This window comes from Rhamphochromis longiceps, linkage group LG18 (genome assembly GCF_057381845.1).
Source record: "Rhamphochromis longiceps isolate RC_006_pf linkage group LG18, R_longiceps_female_GT1.1, whole genome shotgun sequence".
NCBI lineage: Eukaryota > Metazoa > Chordata > Actinopteri > Cichliformes > Cichlidae > Rhamphochromis > Rhamphochromis longiceps.
This window is the reverse complement of record NC_140574.1, coordinates 11,417,447-11,434,497: the sequence shown is the minus strand read 5'-3', so window position 1 is coordinate 11,434,497 and position 17,051 is coordinate 11,417,447. Positions and strand designations below refer to the sequence as shown.

Below are 17,051 nucleotides of genomic sequence, written 5' to 3'. Positions count from 1 at the left end.
TCTACAACACAGTCTGCACCAAACGGCACAGCTCCAACAACAAAAATACTGATAATATGTTAATCTATCAATGATAATAGATGCATAGTGACTGTTTATTGTTGGTAAATAATAAAGCAACCTGCACGCCACTTTCCCTGCCAAAATACCAATCTGTCTCGCAACATTGTATTTACGAACGAGAGAGTAAGCTCTAAATAGTTGGTAGTTTGTTAAACTGTAATAACTATATGGATTTCTTCATACAGCAAAATGGGAAAGACACATATGGAGACGTATAAATCATTGTCCCAATTCTTCATAAATCTCATTTTTCATAGTCATCCCCACTGCACTCGATGTCAGAATAGGAGGCCTGCTAAATGTACAATGTATAACACAATGCTCAGGGCTCAGGGCAAACACCTTCATTAAACCTTACAAGTCGAACATGTAGCAAGAATCACATTAATTGGTACAAGCCTTGCAGAGTTTTGCACCTACAAGCTCTGCATGTTGATGAGGAAGAGCACCTCGAGCAGGCCGAAAAGATGTCAAGCATGGAATGATGGAGTTTAAATGATAGATACATTATAAAACGCCGAGTCACAAAACATCTGTTCATCCAGCATAGTAAAAAATGGCTACTATAGGTTTTGGAAATGGTGTGAATGTAGTTTGCCTATTAAAAACTGGTGTTTTTTTTGAAAATTCTAACAAATTTTTTTGATAAACTGGTATATTTCAACCAGTGACAGGTGAGATGGATAAGTGGCTGGATAGATGGATGGGCTATATACGCTTTTCAGCTACAACATTAAAACCACCTGCTCAGTAATGTTTGTATCCCCTTTGTTTCACCTTACCATACCTTAGCAAAATGTAGGCAAGAGCATTGGCTGTGACGTTTAGATGTTTGCTGCAGTTCAGTTAAGCATGAGTTCAGAAAATAGCACAGGCTAACAATAACAATTTTGCTATTGTTTTCTGGAGAGTGCCTTTAAAAATAAAACGAATCCACTATAGTCGGAGTGGCTTGCTTGTGACTGGGACATTTTAGCGCTAGCAGAGTGGCTTGAGCTAGTAAATAAAAATGGCACACTTTTAGACAGCTGCTTATTAGCTTTGTTTAGGGCGCACCACCCAGCATCTAGACGGGCATTATGCAAATGTGTTGCATGTTGACGTAGGTCCGTATTAGGGGAAAAAAGGCTGAAGTGCTAATAGTGTTTTTAAGCATTATGTGATGTTTCAAAGTCCCATCAGTCGGACTTACTTTTTCCAGCACATCTCTCAAATACTTAATCTTGAGGAGTTAACACCTTGAACTCTTTGCCATGTTCATTCATATTAAGGGTCTCCTGATGAAAAGGGCCATTCATATCAAGGAATAGAGTTATGTAATGTTTGGATGTGTACTTTTATATATGCAATGGTAATGAGCTATTTGGTTCAGGTATTATGGCTAATCAGTTATATTTACAGTTGGTGAATATTTTTAATATACCCTCTTTTTTTTTTCTTTTTTTTTTTTTTTAACCAATGATGTCTGCTTAGCCTTGAATGAAACCATTGAGATTAAGAATCTCTTTTGTAAAAATAGCCTGTGCCCAGAAAAGCAGCAGTACCTACCATGTTTTTTTTTCTAGCTTTATTTGTCATTATGTTGTTTTGGTTTCTGAATGAGTAGGAGCAGAAGCACCGTGTGCTGCTTCTGTGTTTTTGTTGCTTCATTCTTTTTTTAGTTTCTATAGATAAAGGGCCCCTTAGAAAATTTAATGAAGAGGCCCCGTCATTGTTTACGTTTTTTCGGACTTGATAGAGTAATTGAAATGAATTGTACATTCAATGAACAGTATTAAGTCTGTTTTTGATCCTAATACCTTTACCGATAGATACGACAACCTAATGGAAGTTTGCTTTGTAGATGAAGAGAAGTTTGAAATGAGACTCGGTGCAAACAGCTACCGAAATGCCCCCACTGGGTTAATCAAAGATGCTTCTGTTGCCCCTCCCAGCTGGATGTCAGTCAACTAAAACGTGCGCACACACTCATCCACCACGAATGTGTGTGTGGATCTTTTAATGAAGCCTTCTTTGTCCCAGTGTCAAAAGGTTTAGGCTGATCTGATGCTGAAATGAGGCCGACCATGCTGAGCTTGAGGTTTTGAAGCTCTTGTTTTAGAAGTCGCAACAGCGTCACCTCCCACAGAACACACATTCTGGCAAACATTTGCAGACATAAAATTTGTGCCGCGGCCTTTTTGTTGTAGCTGAACTCACGGAGTTGGGAGCTGTGCTCATTTAGATCCTAGATATGCCAGGCTTGTCATGTACTGAACCAAAGACAATCTCTCTAATGAGAGTTGCCTGATATAGTTACCTGGAGTGTTTGCACTGTCTTTACTTCTACAAACACCTCTGCCATCTGTATGTCTCAGCCCCCTCCCATATGCACATTTATTTTGGATTTTATTGTTGGGCATGCCTGCAAGTAATCACTATTATTTTTTTGTTGACATTGTTCCATGTGCAGCTTTACTCCAACTCTCCAGGGATAAAATAAATGGTCACATTCATCAACACCCAAAAACACTCCAATATACACTTCCTCATACTATCTCTCTCATCATATCAGGCCCTGTAATCTAGTCATCTATCATTAATTTTTCCCTTCTTACAAATGAGGAAACAATAGCATGCCAATTAATCTTCATCAAACACCCACGGTGCCTTGCAAACATCCCAGTATTGCTGGTGCTTTTCTCATTTTGGCACTGGAGTCTGTGCAGCCTCGTTTATCTTCAGCGCTCTCTCTTCAACTGTTTCACAGGCCAGGAAAGAGGAAATCCAAGATTTAGCAGGCTCAGAAATAAGAACAGTGATACAGTATTAAAACCTGGATTATAGTTGTTCTTAATAGTCTTCTCCATGAGTGCACACAGTGCCGAATCTGTCTTAATATTGCCTGGGGTATATGCATCCCCCTGCCATCCTCACTCTTCCTTATTGCAATATGAAGCTATAATGGGGGGGAAAAAGAGACAACACTGGTATTTTGTTCCCAGCTCTAATTGCAGATTGAAGACAAAAAGTGGGTCCAGCAGACACAAATGTCACTAATTTGTCACTTTGCTTTCTGAAGAACGGATCCACTATTAGCCTCACGTCGCGGGCTTCAGAGCAAATGACTGTTTGAAGGCAGTGGGGGCCTGTTGCCATATGGCATGAGACAGCGACAAAATTGAATAAACAGAGGAGATTTGCGAAAACAAAGCAGCAGGAGTGCATCATTAGACAGCAGTTGTCCGTGAGAGAGACTGCAATCCAAATAGGCAGAGGGGTCACGCAGAGAGTAACAAAGTGCGAGGATCAGTGTGAGGGCTGCCATAGTTAATTCTTACACTACTTGCTCCCCTCCAGCTACAGAGCAGTGGCAGGCATCAGATATGGCTGTTGCTGCAGTATGTTCCCACTCTAGCTGTTTGCCATTCCTTTGTAGTTCATCTTTTGTGGAATTATAGGAAAGTTAACTCATCCGGGTGATCATGTGATTCGCTTATGTGAATATCCTTTTTAATCAAGGAAGTCAAAGGTCAAGGTCGGCTGCAGAGAGCAGTTGACTCTTTGTTTGGAACAGATTTTAAAAGTCCAACTTTTTTATATATCTATATATTTAAATTGTATAAAATCGTTTCATGCACATAGAAGGTGCAACTCACTGATTCCAGAAACACATTGTCATTTAATTCCTCTGTATTTATAATACCCAGAATGGAAATAAGAATGAGTTGAGGAATAAGTAAGCACAAGTGGTTCATCACACCGCATCATGTTTTAATTACTTTTCACAGCTCATCAAAATAAATAGTTTCACTTCTTAAAAAGGAAAAAAATTCTACAGCTGTGCTTGCAGCTACAGCCTGACTGATATATCAGTGGATAATAGCTACTCGTTAACTGTATACTTATTTATTAGCATCGGATAAACTAAATTTTAAAACCAGAGACATGAGAACGCCCTTCAAACATGTTGGAGGGATGTTGTATAGTCGTTCCACCAAGAGGGCGTTTTGCAGTTCTCATGTTAGCAACACCTGTTTGGAACAAGCACAACAACCAGCTGATCCAGCATAAACAAGTCATCTATGACTAGTAACTATAAAAACAGTTTTGTTTTAAACTGCATTGTCAGAATAAAAAGAAATTTTGGCCGAAACATCATGTTTTTAAATCACTAAATATCAGTGTTGGTCTTAAAAATCCTATATCGGTCGAGCTCTACTACCAGCCGTGAGATGTGAGCCATAGTGAAGCTGGTGACATAACTGCTAACATCAGTAATACAACATGCTCATAATCACAGTCATGCATGATGATGTTTAGCACCATATATTAAGTGTTTCAACATCACAGACTGGATATGAAGAGACAGCTTAGCATATGAAGCTAGGTTGACGCTGCTTTGAATTTGAGCCAAATTGGGGCTTAAAGAATAGCTTTCTTTTGGGTGCCATGTTTTCCAGTTGGAGCCAGAACCTTTCATACATGGGTGGAATGGGGGGTGTAACATATAAAAAAAAAAATGATTGGAGCACATGGCTAACATTTGCACTACTATAATGGTATGTTAGTACATAAAGGCATCCAAATAAATGGTAAAACTGCATATGAAATTTAATAAACGGATACAGAATTGCACTAAAACACTAAGTATGTCATACGGCTGTCTGTTCAAGGATATTTTTTTTTTACTGCAGTCAAAACAGCAAAAGTCTTTAGTATTTGAGTGGAGGTTGGATTTGTTTGTTCTTTGGGTAAAACCAATGCATGTCCATGTACAGTATGTGGATTTGTGCACACAGGTTTTGTACACTGTGCATTAATGGTGTTTGATCAGGGACAGATTGCTCGTAGGCTCTAGCGCATCAACTCAAAGTAGGTCAATAAAAGCAGGTTGACTGTTTCAGTTCACTGTTCACATCTCTAATTCTTTCACCCCAAAATACTCCAGCTAATTTTAAATCATCAGGGCCTGATGTATTTGGGTTAGAGAGTCACACCTTTGCACATTCTCCAGGATTCATATTTCACTGCTTGGGGAGAAAACATCTGGTTCCTAATGAAACCTAATGTGACCACAGCTCAGGGCACATTAGCTCACCCATCTCATTATATGAATGAGTCATCTCTACTAGCTTCATATCAGATCAATGTAAGCTGTGTCATTTCTGTTTTTGCCTCATCAGTTTTATTTGTCTCCTCTTTGAAGGAAACTGGCCAAGAAGCGCAAGGAGACACTGAGCAGCACACGCCAGGAGATGACAGTGATGGTCAACTCGATGGACAAGAGCTACACAGAGCAGGGCACCAACTGTGACGAAGCACTGTCCTTCATGGACACACACAACCATACGCTGAACACCCGCAGCGAGTGTGCGCTCACGCTCAATGGCCGCAGCGAGTGTGCGCTCACGCTCAATGGCCGCAGCGAGTGTGCGCTCGCGCTCAATGGCCGCAGCGAGTGCGCCCTCACTCTTAACGGCCGCAGCGAGTGCGCCCTCACTCTTAACGGCCGCAGCGAGTGCGCCCTCACTCTTAACGGCCGAGGTAAGACGGCCCCACATCGGCATACCTCCCTTTTTATGCGGTTACACTCACAGAGCAGGGTGGAAGCAATTTATTAGGTTTGGTCAGGTGGGAAAGAAATCAGACTTGGCTGCACAGGAAATATTCAACCTGGGAAAACCTGAAAATGTTTTCCTTGGTCTGCTTTCCAATGAACTGTTGATTTAGAAATATTTTCAAGAAAAAGACCTGAAGTCATGTCTCCGGTAAATATTGGAGTTTTGAGGTTGCAAAAGACATCCTTGCATTTGTCCTTAATAATGCTGGTATCAGAACTAAGTGGTGAGACAAGGCGGTGCAACGTTTTCTCAATAATATAAGAAAAAAAAGTGTATAAAATAAATTTTTAATGACCAATCTTAACATTAGGGATTATTTTTGCTTTAATACGCAATATTTGTAGTCAGCATAAATGACATTACTTTATGGCTCTTCTGAAACTGCCTGTTGTCCCTCTACAGGGAAACTGCTGTTTCAACTCAGCAGAAGAGAATTGGATATAAACATCTTTTGATATGATTTTGATCAAATTGTTTTTTTCCTCTCTAGTGGAAACTTCCTTCTTTAGAACCCCTCGAGGGTTTCATCCACCCTTTTCAAACATTTCCTTTTAAATTGCTTCAGTTTCTCTAATTATTTTTTGTTAAATTAATTAAAATTCCTCTGAAATCTGCAAACTTACCATTTCAGCTAACTGTCACTAATGCCCACGCTAGTTCAGTTGCAGAAATGGTCGTCCAAACGCATGTTAATAGCCTGAAGCGAGCCTTGTATTGAGATCAATATTCAAGACTTCTTGAAATCCCAACGCTGACCTTAAAGCTTATCAGCAGACATTAGAGCTCCAAAAAATCCGTCGCGAGGTCCCAAACTCATGCTGTTTCCAATTCATGACAGAAACACATAGCACGTACTAGATGGGCTCTGGTGTGATAACCTGTTCTCTCTGTCCCAGGTTAAAACTAATACTTTGTTGATGGACGGCTCTGCTAAGTCTGCACCCAGGGCTTGACCTAGTATAATCCCAGTCAAAACCATCAGATTAAAACTGCACAGCAGCTTCTGTCTCCACACCCCTGCAGGGGCTGAGCCCCAAAGATGCTTTGACCTTGATTAACTGTCTGTTAGTGTCGATGTTCAAATCTGGCCCCTCTGTCTGCCAGCGCAAATGATTTAAATGCATTATTTCTCACTTTGCCTGTCAGTTGAAAGCCCTCTCACACTCCGTGACCTTACGTTATTGTCGGTCGTGTCGTTTTGGCTCAAAACATCATCGCTGACAGATTATAGTCCTGAACATACTGCCTGCGTAAACCCCGTCGGCGTAGCATTTCTGTTGACGTTGCATGAGGAGAAAATGACAGTCTTAGGAGTAAATGTCACTTCCTCCATGGTTTGTGTGACTATTGTTCTACTCTGGCCCCTTTGCTCTATCTCAATGTCAAGCTACCTAATGATGATATCTTTAAAGCAACTGACTGATCTTTAACTGTTTTTTAAAAGTAGCTTTAAAAACTGAATTATTAATGCTTTTGGAGATTTGCAGGCATTCATGGACTTTAGAAGACTTGGAAAAAATGTGCAAGTTAAACGTTCTTTTTTTAACTCTTTTTTTTTTTCATTTTTACTTTGCAAACTTTTCAAAATGAATTTTGCGTATATAAATGAGACAGAATAGATTTCATAATCTATGTTTACTAATATTGATCATAATTTAGACATGAGGATTTTTAAAGGAAAGCTTTATTATTTGAATGTAATGCAGGTTCCTTGCGGCCTCTGGCTTTGTGAAATTGACAAAATAAGAAGCAACTTGTAGCAACTTGTAACTTGGCGAATGCCGTAAAAACACAGCAGCATGCATAATGCATTAGGCTGTTTTAAAGAACCAGAAAAATGACGAGAAGGATTGCATGCAAAGTCTACAAAATCAACCAAATCAACCTGGACTCCACGAGGTTAAGTGCAGTTTATTTCTCATACTTGTGTGCTTTGCACGGCTCAGCCCAAAACACAAAGCCACATATTTTCTCACCTACTTCTTTTGGTGTCGCCAGTGCAGTTTCCATTTAATTTCGTCAAGGTCTCCTAGATTTCTGCTTCCATCACAATTTAGTAGATGTGAAAGGAATTTTATTTGTGTACTTAAAGTAGCTTTTCCCACAGGGTAAGTCAGAAACCTCAAAGTGATCCTTTATAGCACATGCAAATTTCAAAAGCAAGACTTGTAAAGTGCATTATTACACTGGAATTTTACTGCAGTGGGAGTTGCTTCCACGATTAATAACTCTAGATTAGACTATTAATGCCTTTTGTTCTGTTCTCTTCCCCCCCATCTGTAGCTGGATCATCACCGTCGTCCTTCACACTACCAAAAGCCAACACTCTCAGTACTTCTATCCCCACCAACTCATACTACCCAGGTAAACATATTCTATTTCCTCGTTATAATCCAGTATGTCAACACAGAACTGCTTACTGCACAGCCTAAGCGGTGCTTTTAACAAATGATGAAATGAAAAGGGGAAAAAATAGAAACGCCACAATAAATAAATAAGAGATGAAGTTTTATGGGCTCTTTTTTTATGTAAATTACAGCCTATTTCTGTAATGTGTGGTATGAATTTACCTAATAGAGTTGCTTTAAAAATTAGAAAACGATTTTACAAATGAGAAAGCAGCTAGATTAACTTTAGATGGCTTTACACTCTGCTACATTTCTGGTTATGTTTTATATCACTTTGCCAAGATGGATTTTAGCAGTTTAATTATGACTTCAGTTTATCCCAAATAATATCCATAATTGAGTGTCTTATGTAATCAGATCACAGCCCATTGATTAAATGGGGTAAAGGGCAGCTAGATTTATAATCAACTAAAGTTACTGTATAATTAGCTTGAATTTAAAATATGATCGGTTTCTTGTTATGCTGCTTGGCAAGAAACCAAAAAGCTGTCCATTAATTTCTGTTCATGTTATTTTTGTGCGTTATCTTTAATTATCTTTAATTTACTGCAACTCTTTTTTTCCTCCTCCAACTTCTGCGATTGTTTGGGGGTTTGAGCAGATCCCTTTGTGCCAACTGCTATCTTAGGTGAGACACAATTTTTCCTTTTGCCATTGCTGTTGAGTATTTATTATCTCTATGCTAAAGAAAATGACCGTGCATTACATTTGTAAAAATGCTGTTTGAACACCTAACTGTGAGGCCAAAGAAAAGCACAATTTTTTATTTATTTTATGTATTATTTTTTTGTTTCATTCTTTTCTTTTGGATGGCTCTTTTACTAAAGATGGCTTCCTCACTTCCATACCTGCCTGCTGCTTCCCCGTCTCCTCCTCCTCCTCCTCGTCTCCTATTCCTCCACCCTTCCCTAACTTCTTCCCCCCTCCTCTCCCTTCCTGTCCAACGAGGGGGCTCTCCTGGGCTGAGGCTGGTTTCACTCCATCCCATCCGCATTGCGTGTCGTGCGTGTGATGTCACATACGTGTTTGACCTCTCATATGCATGGACAGACATGTGGACTGGATGTGGGGGAGTGTCTAAGAGGGGCAACGGGGGCGGGGGGCAGTTTGCCCCGGCAACTGAGGCGACAGCATGCTGGAGCCGTAGCAGCTGCACTGAGACACAACAGGCAAAAACTGTGTGAGAGGGAGGCCCAAAAACGCTCTCACTTAGCCCCCACAACCCTCTCCACCTTTAGCCAGAACTTCCAAAAGCAGGATGCGTTGAGTCTGAACATTTAAAGTCTAGCATTAGCTGTGCTGCCCTCCCCTCCCCTCCCCTCTCTCCTCACTATGCATTAAACTCCCTTCCTCCCCTCCCCTCTGAAACGACAACCTTTTCTATTATTCTTTTTAATGTCGCTCCCTCTGCCTTTGGCTAACTGCTATTGACCTACTTGTTTTTGTTTTGTTTTGTTTTTTCCAGTGTTTATTCGTCTTGTTCAGTGATAAAATAGAATTATACAAAAGCATTTTGTTCTCCTGTTAATTATTACTGGCCTTTGTTGAAGATGCACAACAGCCCAAAGTGCGGCATCTTACACGAGCAGATGCATTTTCTACCAGCGAAGCCCGCAAAGTAGCTACTAAGTGGGGCACTAGGAGTGTAATAATTTAATACTCAAGGACAAAAAGAAAGATGCAATAAGCAGCTCGACTCCAGCTTCACCACAAGCACCACTGCTGCATTTTTAAATAGGCAACTTTAACAGTTGTTGTTGTGTTTTTTTTCCTTTTCACATTAGTGCAACTTAAAGCAGTGTCTTTCATCACCGCTCTTGTGACAGCTGCTTATGTTAGTTCCGCATTTAATGAAGCGTGAAACGATTAACATAAAATTACAGCAGCCAGAAAAGGTTACATGCTTTCGGTTTGTGACACATTCAGTCACGGCATTGTCTCATCATTCGAGGTTAATGATCAAAACTGATTAGATCACAGAGTATCGGTTGCATTTCTGATTTCATCGCGCACTAGTTTTAAAAAAAAAAAGAGAATGAAAATGGCACAAATACAGGTGTTACCCCCCGAGCACAAATGGAAATAAAATTATAGCAATTAGAGAGAGGAATTCAAAATGTCAGAACGTTTAAAAAAATAATTAGCTTCATTAGCGTATGCAAGTCGGCGATCTGAAACAATTGCAGCTTCTTTTTTTTCCCCAAAGACTATCATTATTTTTTTTTCCCTTTTGAATCCATGACTTCCTTGTTTTGTTTTTATTTTTTCTATTTTTTGTTTTTTTGTTTTTTTGTTTTTTTTTGTCTTGCACTGTTGAAATTGCCCCATCCATCCACTCAACATCCCCCTTGACTAGGCTTTTATACCAAGGCAGTTTGAACTGAGAAGGCATGTGATCTTGCCCTGTAGAGTAGCTCAAACACTACTGTAACAGGTTCTCATGCTGGATTGTTGCTTATCCCCTCTCTCCTGTTTCTTCTCCTCTCTTTCTCTTTACATACGTAACCTCTTATGTATCTGCTATCTAAAAAGTGCCCATTAATGGTAAGTTTTCCCAAGTGGGCCCTGGGTTGGGGGAAGGAGACGGTGTTTACTCAGACAGCATGCCGACAGTGAGAGGCTGCTTCTGACACGGGCATTACGACATTTATTGCATGACAAGTGGACATGTTAGCATCTCACCCACCCTTCCGTACCGTGCCACCAAGCCACCATTAGCTTAGCATGGTCAAAGCAAACACAGTGCCCCATGGCAGCATCACCACATGCATTCTCCTCCCATCTCCGCTTCCCTCTTGGGTTCTGTGTGTTTTTTGTTTTTGTTTTTCTATTTATTTGAGGTTTGGTTTTTATTTTATCTTATTTTGTTCATTTTTCGGGGAAGTATGGGTGGCAGGGGTTGAATCCACGCTGTGTCTGTGTGATGCTTCTGAAGGTGCCTGCTGCAACATGCTCACTGTGGCCCACCGCACCCCCTCACATCCTCCTCCTCCATGTTTTTGGACACCCTCCATCATCCGCTGGCTCCCCACAGCATCTGTGCCTTATGTCTGCCACTGACTGGATTACAGTATGAAAGAGCTGGAAATGGAGTCTGACTCTCAATATGAGCTTCAGCCCAAACCAGCATGTTGTACTGCCAGTTAAAAAAAAAAAGAAAAAAAAAAAGGAAAAGTTGTTGTTTTTACAACACATTGATGGGGATTTTTATGATTAATGTATAATGTTTCTCACAGTTGAGAGCCACTGCTGGTAACAATGTTAAAAGCTTGTAGCATAAGGGTTTCACTTAGAGGATCTTGTTTTTAAATGCCGATGGACTCCTGTACAGTGCAGTATTTTCCAGCCACACTGAGACAGATGGACCTAAACCTTCCCACCACATGACTCATTCTATTACTCAATGATGTTGTGTTGTTGTGACCATCCATAACAAACAGATTACTAGTCGAGTTGTTGGTCAATCTGGAGGGTGGTGACATAATGCTAACCAGTAAATGAGCTAATGTGCCATCTGTTAAGGAGAACAGTTGTAAGTCAGATATGAACACCTAACATTAAAGCTAGATAAATCAACTTTATATGTAAAACAACTTCAAAGGAAACCACTTTCATTTACTGCTTCGAGCATTATGTCACCCGTATGTATCTTACAGCGATAAATTGATGACCTGTGATGTGACTTTAGCTCCTATTTCCTCTTGCTGACCCGCTCCGGCCTCTGTCTCTTTGTGTCCCACAGATGAGAGTCAGAACATGGGCAGCGACACAAGCAGCTTGGTCCAGTCGCACACTCACTCCTTGAGGAAACGGGAGCCCGTCGACGTGCCGTATCAGACGGGTCAGCTGCACCCGGCGATCCGCGTGGCGGACCTCCTCCAGCACATCACTCAGATGAAGTGCGCAGAGGGCTACGGCTTTAAGGAGGAGTACGAGGTAGGAAGCAGCCCAGCTGTCACCTCCCACCATTAAGGTTGCAAACCCAAATAAAGCCTGGTGATAGACTTGTAACATTTCCACTGAGGTTCTTGAATGGAAATTTTTATCAGTCTAATACGAGGCCTCATCTGTGTTATGGTGCACAGCCCCATGTCTCTTTCGCTGTCTCTCTCTCTCCCCTCTTTTTTTCTGCCTGCCTCTCTCTCTGTTTTGCACCGCACAGCAGAACTGTTTTGTTTCTCCCCAGATGCACTTTTATGATAAATTGTTAATGTACCCTGTCTCAGTGTGTTTACGGTGTGATTCGTTTTGTTGTTCATCTGTTCCTTGTTGTTTGCAGCGATTGTGCATTTTGTGTGCATGAGTGTGGTGGGGGGTTTTTTTGGGTTTTTTTGGGGGGGGGGGTTGGTCAAAAGCTGTGTCCCAATTCTCCTTGGAGACTCAGCTGTAGACCAATGCGAAATGCACAAACTGCCTGTGTTAGACCGCGTCCCCTCCTTCACCTGAAACGGGTCGGATTATGCTGTTGCATAGTACTGGTAGCCTACTGCTTGTCGCGCAACAGCATCAGTAATCTGTCACTGCGCTTCTTACTGACACCAAACAAAAGATTTTCGCCCCATAAGGGCATCACTCTCATTTCCTCGCATTAGAGTCTGGCAGGGTTTGGCGGCACTCCAGCCCTCCTTGCTGTCCCTCAGCACCACACCAGTCATCCTCACCAGCCATGTTGTAACAGACTGGCTTCGAGCTAAATCCTTCAGTTTCAATATATTATCCGTATCAGTTCGGCCTCTTGTCACATTTCTCTCTTAACGACCCTCACATTTGTTAACGTTCTCAGCTTACTTCTTTCTCTTACTTTCTTATCTATACCTCCTGTGTTTCTTCCTTGCTTTCCTTCCTCTTCTCTTTATCTCCCACCTTCTCTCCATCAGCTACGTGTCAGATTTATTGGTAATTAACTCCCCACATCCCATTCATGATTGTGGAATGAAATAACGTCGTCTCCCATTGCTACCTTCAGCATCCGATCATTGAGGGGTTTGGAGTGCTTTGGGCTGCCTTCTGGGTCTAATCCGTTATGGATAAAGGGAGTTTGGGGTCCACGTGGCCAACATTGCATGGATTAATAGCAGTCGATCAACAGAGACGTAATATGGAACAACTGGCTGCTTACCCTGCTGTCACCTTATTGTCCACAGGCTGTTGCAAAAAGTCCTGTGGGGTGCTTAAAGTGTGCAAGGGAGCTCATTCTCACATGGCTAGAGCGATTCATTTGTATGTTTTGTTCCACTGCTGTCTTATAAATATATATATCTCTATCTCAATCTGTCTTAAGGTTAATGCCCTTTTATTTATTTTTTTAAAATAACCGTTTATTTTTCATGATGAGATTGGAGCTTAGTGCACCTCTAAACCTGTTGACTTACACTGTACTATATCTCTCTCTGACCCATGCTTCTTGTTATTCTGTACGTTAACTTTGGATCAGATAAATGAGGTAAGAAAAATACTTTTTTTGTGAGTTTATTTATTTATTTTAGACTTGTAGATTTATATCACAAACCTGACAGGATCAGTAATGGTTGCTGGCTATTTTTAAGACCCTGTGGGATTAAAATATCACCTTTTTTTTTTTGGATTTAGTTTGAAAAGGGCATTTACCAACAGATGTTATGCAGCATTATCAAATTATCTGACAGTGTTCAGTTGGTGAAATATGTAGAGCAGTGACATTTTTCTGTTTACTTTTTTCTTTAGCGTCACTGTGAAATGCTTTTTCTTCCCGTAGTCAGACATTGTTAGCACCACAAATCCTCCGCAGCTTGATTCTGATGTTTATAAAGCTTTTCAAAAGCATACTTAATACCCTATCAGTTATTAAGAGCATAATTTTTACAGTAAAAGTGCAATAGTTTGAAAGATAAATGGAATACCAATGTATAATTAAAGTGGACTGATCAATGATATACCCAGTCCAACAAAGTACCAAATTTAATTCTAAGCTCGGGCTACCTTGTGGATTTATTGACTGGAAATTGAATGTTACCATTAGAAGGGACACGATAAACACTTTAAACTTTGCAAAAGCCATGTTGTATACTTTGCAAAAGCTTTATAAGGCCGTGTGTGTTACAGACCTAACAAAGCATTTTGCATGTCCAGCCTCCTGCACCTGGGTGCACATTTTCACCGTGCAAACAGGAAGCAGAAACAAGTTTCAGCGTCATTAATGCTGCCATGTCATCACTGTTTCACTTGTGTTCGGCCTGTTTCATGTCGACAGAAATGTGTTGTATCTAGCCTACTGTGAGAATCCTGAAATTCTTTAAGCTCCAACCACAAATGAACACTAGTCAGTCTGAATGAGCCTCCTCTCCTCACATAGTAAAAGATTAATTAATACAGAAGCAACTCACTAAACGTTCCTGCTTCTGTTCGACCATCCATGTTTTCTTTTGGGTTTTTTTGTTTCTGATTTGTTTGTTTTTTTGTTTTTTACTTCACCATGGTGTGTACTTTGTGTCAAATGTTTTATCCCTATCCACAGAAATTACTCTGCTTTTCACATACAGTTAAGTAGTTCCAGACAAAGAAACAGCATAGCGGAATAACTGTGCAGGGACTGGAGTGCAGCAGGTAGCCTGTAATTAAAAACATACTAAGTTGGATTTCTGCCAGTGGGAATAATTGAGGAAGGTGAAAAACTACCTGCAGACAAGCTGCAGTAAAGTACAATTCATCACATACCTTTTGCTACTAAATACTTTTTACAGGTAGAGCCTTCAGTTGTTTTTCGATACGCGTCGGGCGAATAGCCATTTATTCCCTCTATGTGCATTTAACCTTTAAATTGAAAGCCTTCGTGTAATCTCTACCTCTTGGGACATTCATTATTTTACCCCCATGAGAATTCATGATCATAATGGCTGGAGGAATATGACTGTAGCGGGGTCACTCAGATTAAGAGAGAGCTATTTTAAAGTTGCCAGGTAACGCCTTTGTGCTTGAGGATGATTTGTCCTTACAGGCTTGATATTAGACTTGTATCCTTCACACCGACAGCACGACATTGGCCTGTGCGTTTCCTCAAGAAATACTGCCACTGGAGGAGGCCTTTATAATCCATCTTGGGGACATGCTTCCATCTTCAGTGGAAGGATGGAACATATTTTTAGCATATTAAAGCTGTTTCTCAGTGAAATCACTAATCCTTAGGACTTCATACAGGAATATGTCCTTGTGTGGTCTCTGAAAGGCCTTTATATGCTAGACAAACTGCCTGCTGCCTGCCACAGCACTGAGATGAATCGAGCCATCAAGTCTTAGAGCAGTGATGATTGAAGACGATGCCTCCTACTCCTCACTAAAAGGAACTCTCAAACAGTCTCTTTAACCTCCGTTAAACGTTCCTGAATCTTTATTTGCAGATGGTCTGCCCCGTAATGTATTACCTGACTTTTCAAATGTGCATTAGCTTACTTTCAAAAAGACAGAAAACCATGATTTTCTGCAGGCTAGTCCGCTCTGAGCCGGCCCCGCCCGCCCTTGCTGAACAGCGGTGGACTGGCAGTGTAGATGTATTTTCATAATTTGGCTTAATTGTGCCTGGTGTGCCATCAGAATGGAAATCTCCCCAGTGAGAGATGATAAATATTTCATGAGGGTAATCTGAGCGGAGCAGTTTTGATGTGTAGACGATGAGCTGGCTTTATTTTTCCCCGCGACGAGCTGATTGAGTCCTTCAGATGAGGGAGACAGACAGCCGCCGCGGTTGCTCCGCCCAGCAGAGCGGCACATGGGGAGAGGTTTGAGTGTGACACCCGCTGCATCTGCCCTAATGGCACTCGCTGTTTGACACAACTCCCCGGGATCCACCATCCTCCCTGTGTTTCCTGCCTAATAACACTGGGAATCTATCTCTTTCTGTGTCTGTTGCCAGCGCTCACTTCCTCCGGTTTTGTAGAGCTGAAAGAGAAAGAATGTATTCTTTAGCCTGGTTATCATTTGGAGTGTTCACACATGACACAATGTTTCATCCCCCCCTCTCTGTCCTGTTTTCTCTCCTTTCAGAGCTTTTTTGAAGGACAGTCTGCGCCATGGGATTCTGCCAAGAAGGATGAGAACCGCATGAAGAACCGATATGGGAATATTATTGCATGTGTGTACAAAGCACCTCCTCAACGCTCATGAATTTTTGTTCTCATTCTTCTGCCTGATTTATTGGCCAGGCTTGTGACTGGATGACTATAAGCTACTCAAACCGAGTTTTATTATCAGCCAACGAGAGCAGCCTTGACCTTTCCAATCTACTTTTATATTCATCTTCCTTTACTGTCTTTACTGTTATGAGATATAAGCCTATGCAGGATATAGCACACAAAGCTTATACCGTGTTTGGAAAAAGAAATGTTGATTTTGCAATTAATCGCTATAAGAGTTCAGTTTAACCCTCTTTAATAACTGATGCCATGGAAAAACTTTGAAGATCTACTTCTTCTGACTCACATCAGTTAAAGGGGCATTGCACAACTTTGGAACAAAAATGACGTCAGCTATCCACAGTTACGAAAATGTCATTTGAAATCAAAAGTTAAGGCTCTGTGGTTCTCTTGCCATCAATTGTTCCCCACATTTAAAAAGATTATTATGCTGCACGTGTATTATTTTGTTGCTACTAAATTTTACTAAAGTAGCAAGTTTTAAGGTCAGTGACTTAAGAAAAAATGGTTTAGACTATGATTTTGTGATTTTTACCTGATGATAGGGTGGTGGCGGTTTTAATGAAGACTGTCACGTAAACGCTGTCTATGAGACATGTTGCATTTTTACAGCACCAATTTCATTTTTGCCTCTGTATGATGCCAGTCTAACCATGCTTTTATTGCTCTATCACCCCCTCTCCTCCTCTTATAATTTCTCTCTATTCCTTTTTACTGTCTGTCTCTCTGTCCCTCTCCCCCTTTTCTTCTCCCGATGCCCTCGTTAATATGATTAATTCAACACTGGTTTCTTCCTCTCTGCCTCTCTTCCA

At 40.9% G+C, this 17,051-nt stretch overlaps 1 protein-coding gene across 7 annotated transcripts in view; it reads left to right on the top strand.

Moving 5' to 3' along the window:
* LOC146647793 (receptor-type tyrosine-protein phosphatase mu) overlaps window positions 1-17,051 on the top strand; it is a 162,636-nt gene that overhangs the window by 112,487 nt on the left and 33,098 nt on the right. For all 7 annotated transcript variants that reach the window (XM_085388656.1, XM_085388655.1, XM_085388654.1 and 4 more), the window contains 5 exons: window positions 5,252-5,589; window positions 7,950-8,030; window positions 8,676-8,702; window positions 11,817-12,010; window positions 16,091-16,178. In XM_085388656.1, coding sequence (XP_085244782.1) covers window positions 5,252-5,589; window positions 7,950-8,030; window positions 8,676-8,702; window positions 11,817-12,010; window positions 16,091-16,178 — 728 coding nt within the window. The remainder of the gene's footprint in view (window positions 1-5,251; window positions 5,590-7,949; window positions 8,031-8,675; window positions 8,703-11,816; window positions 12,011-16,090; window positions 16,179-17,051) is intronic.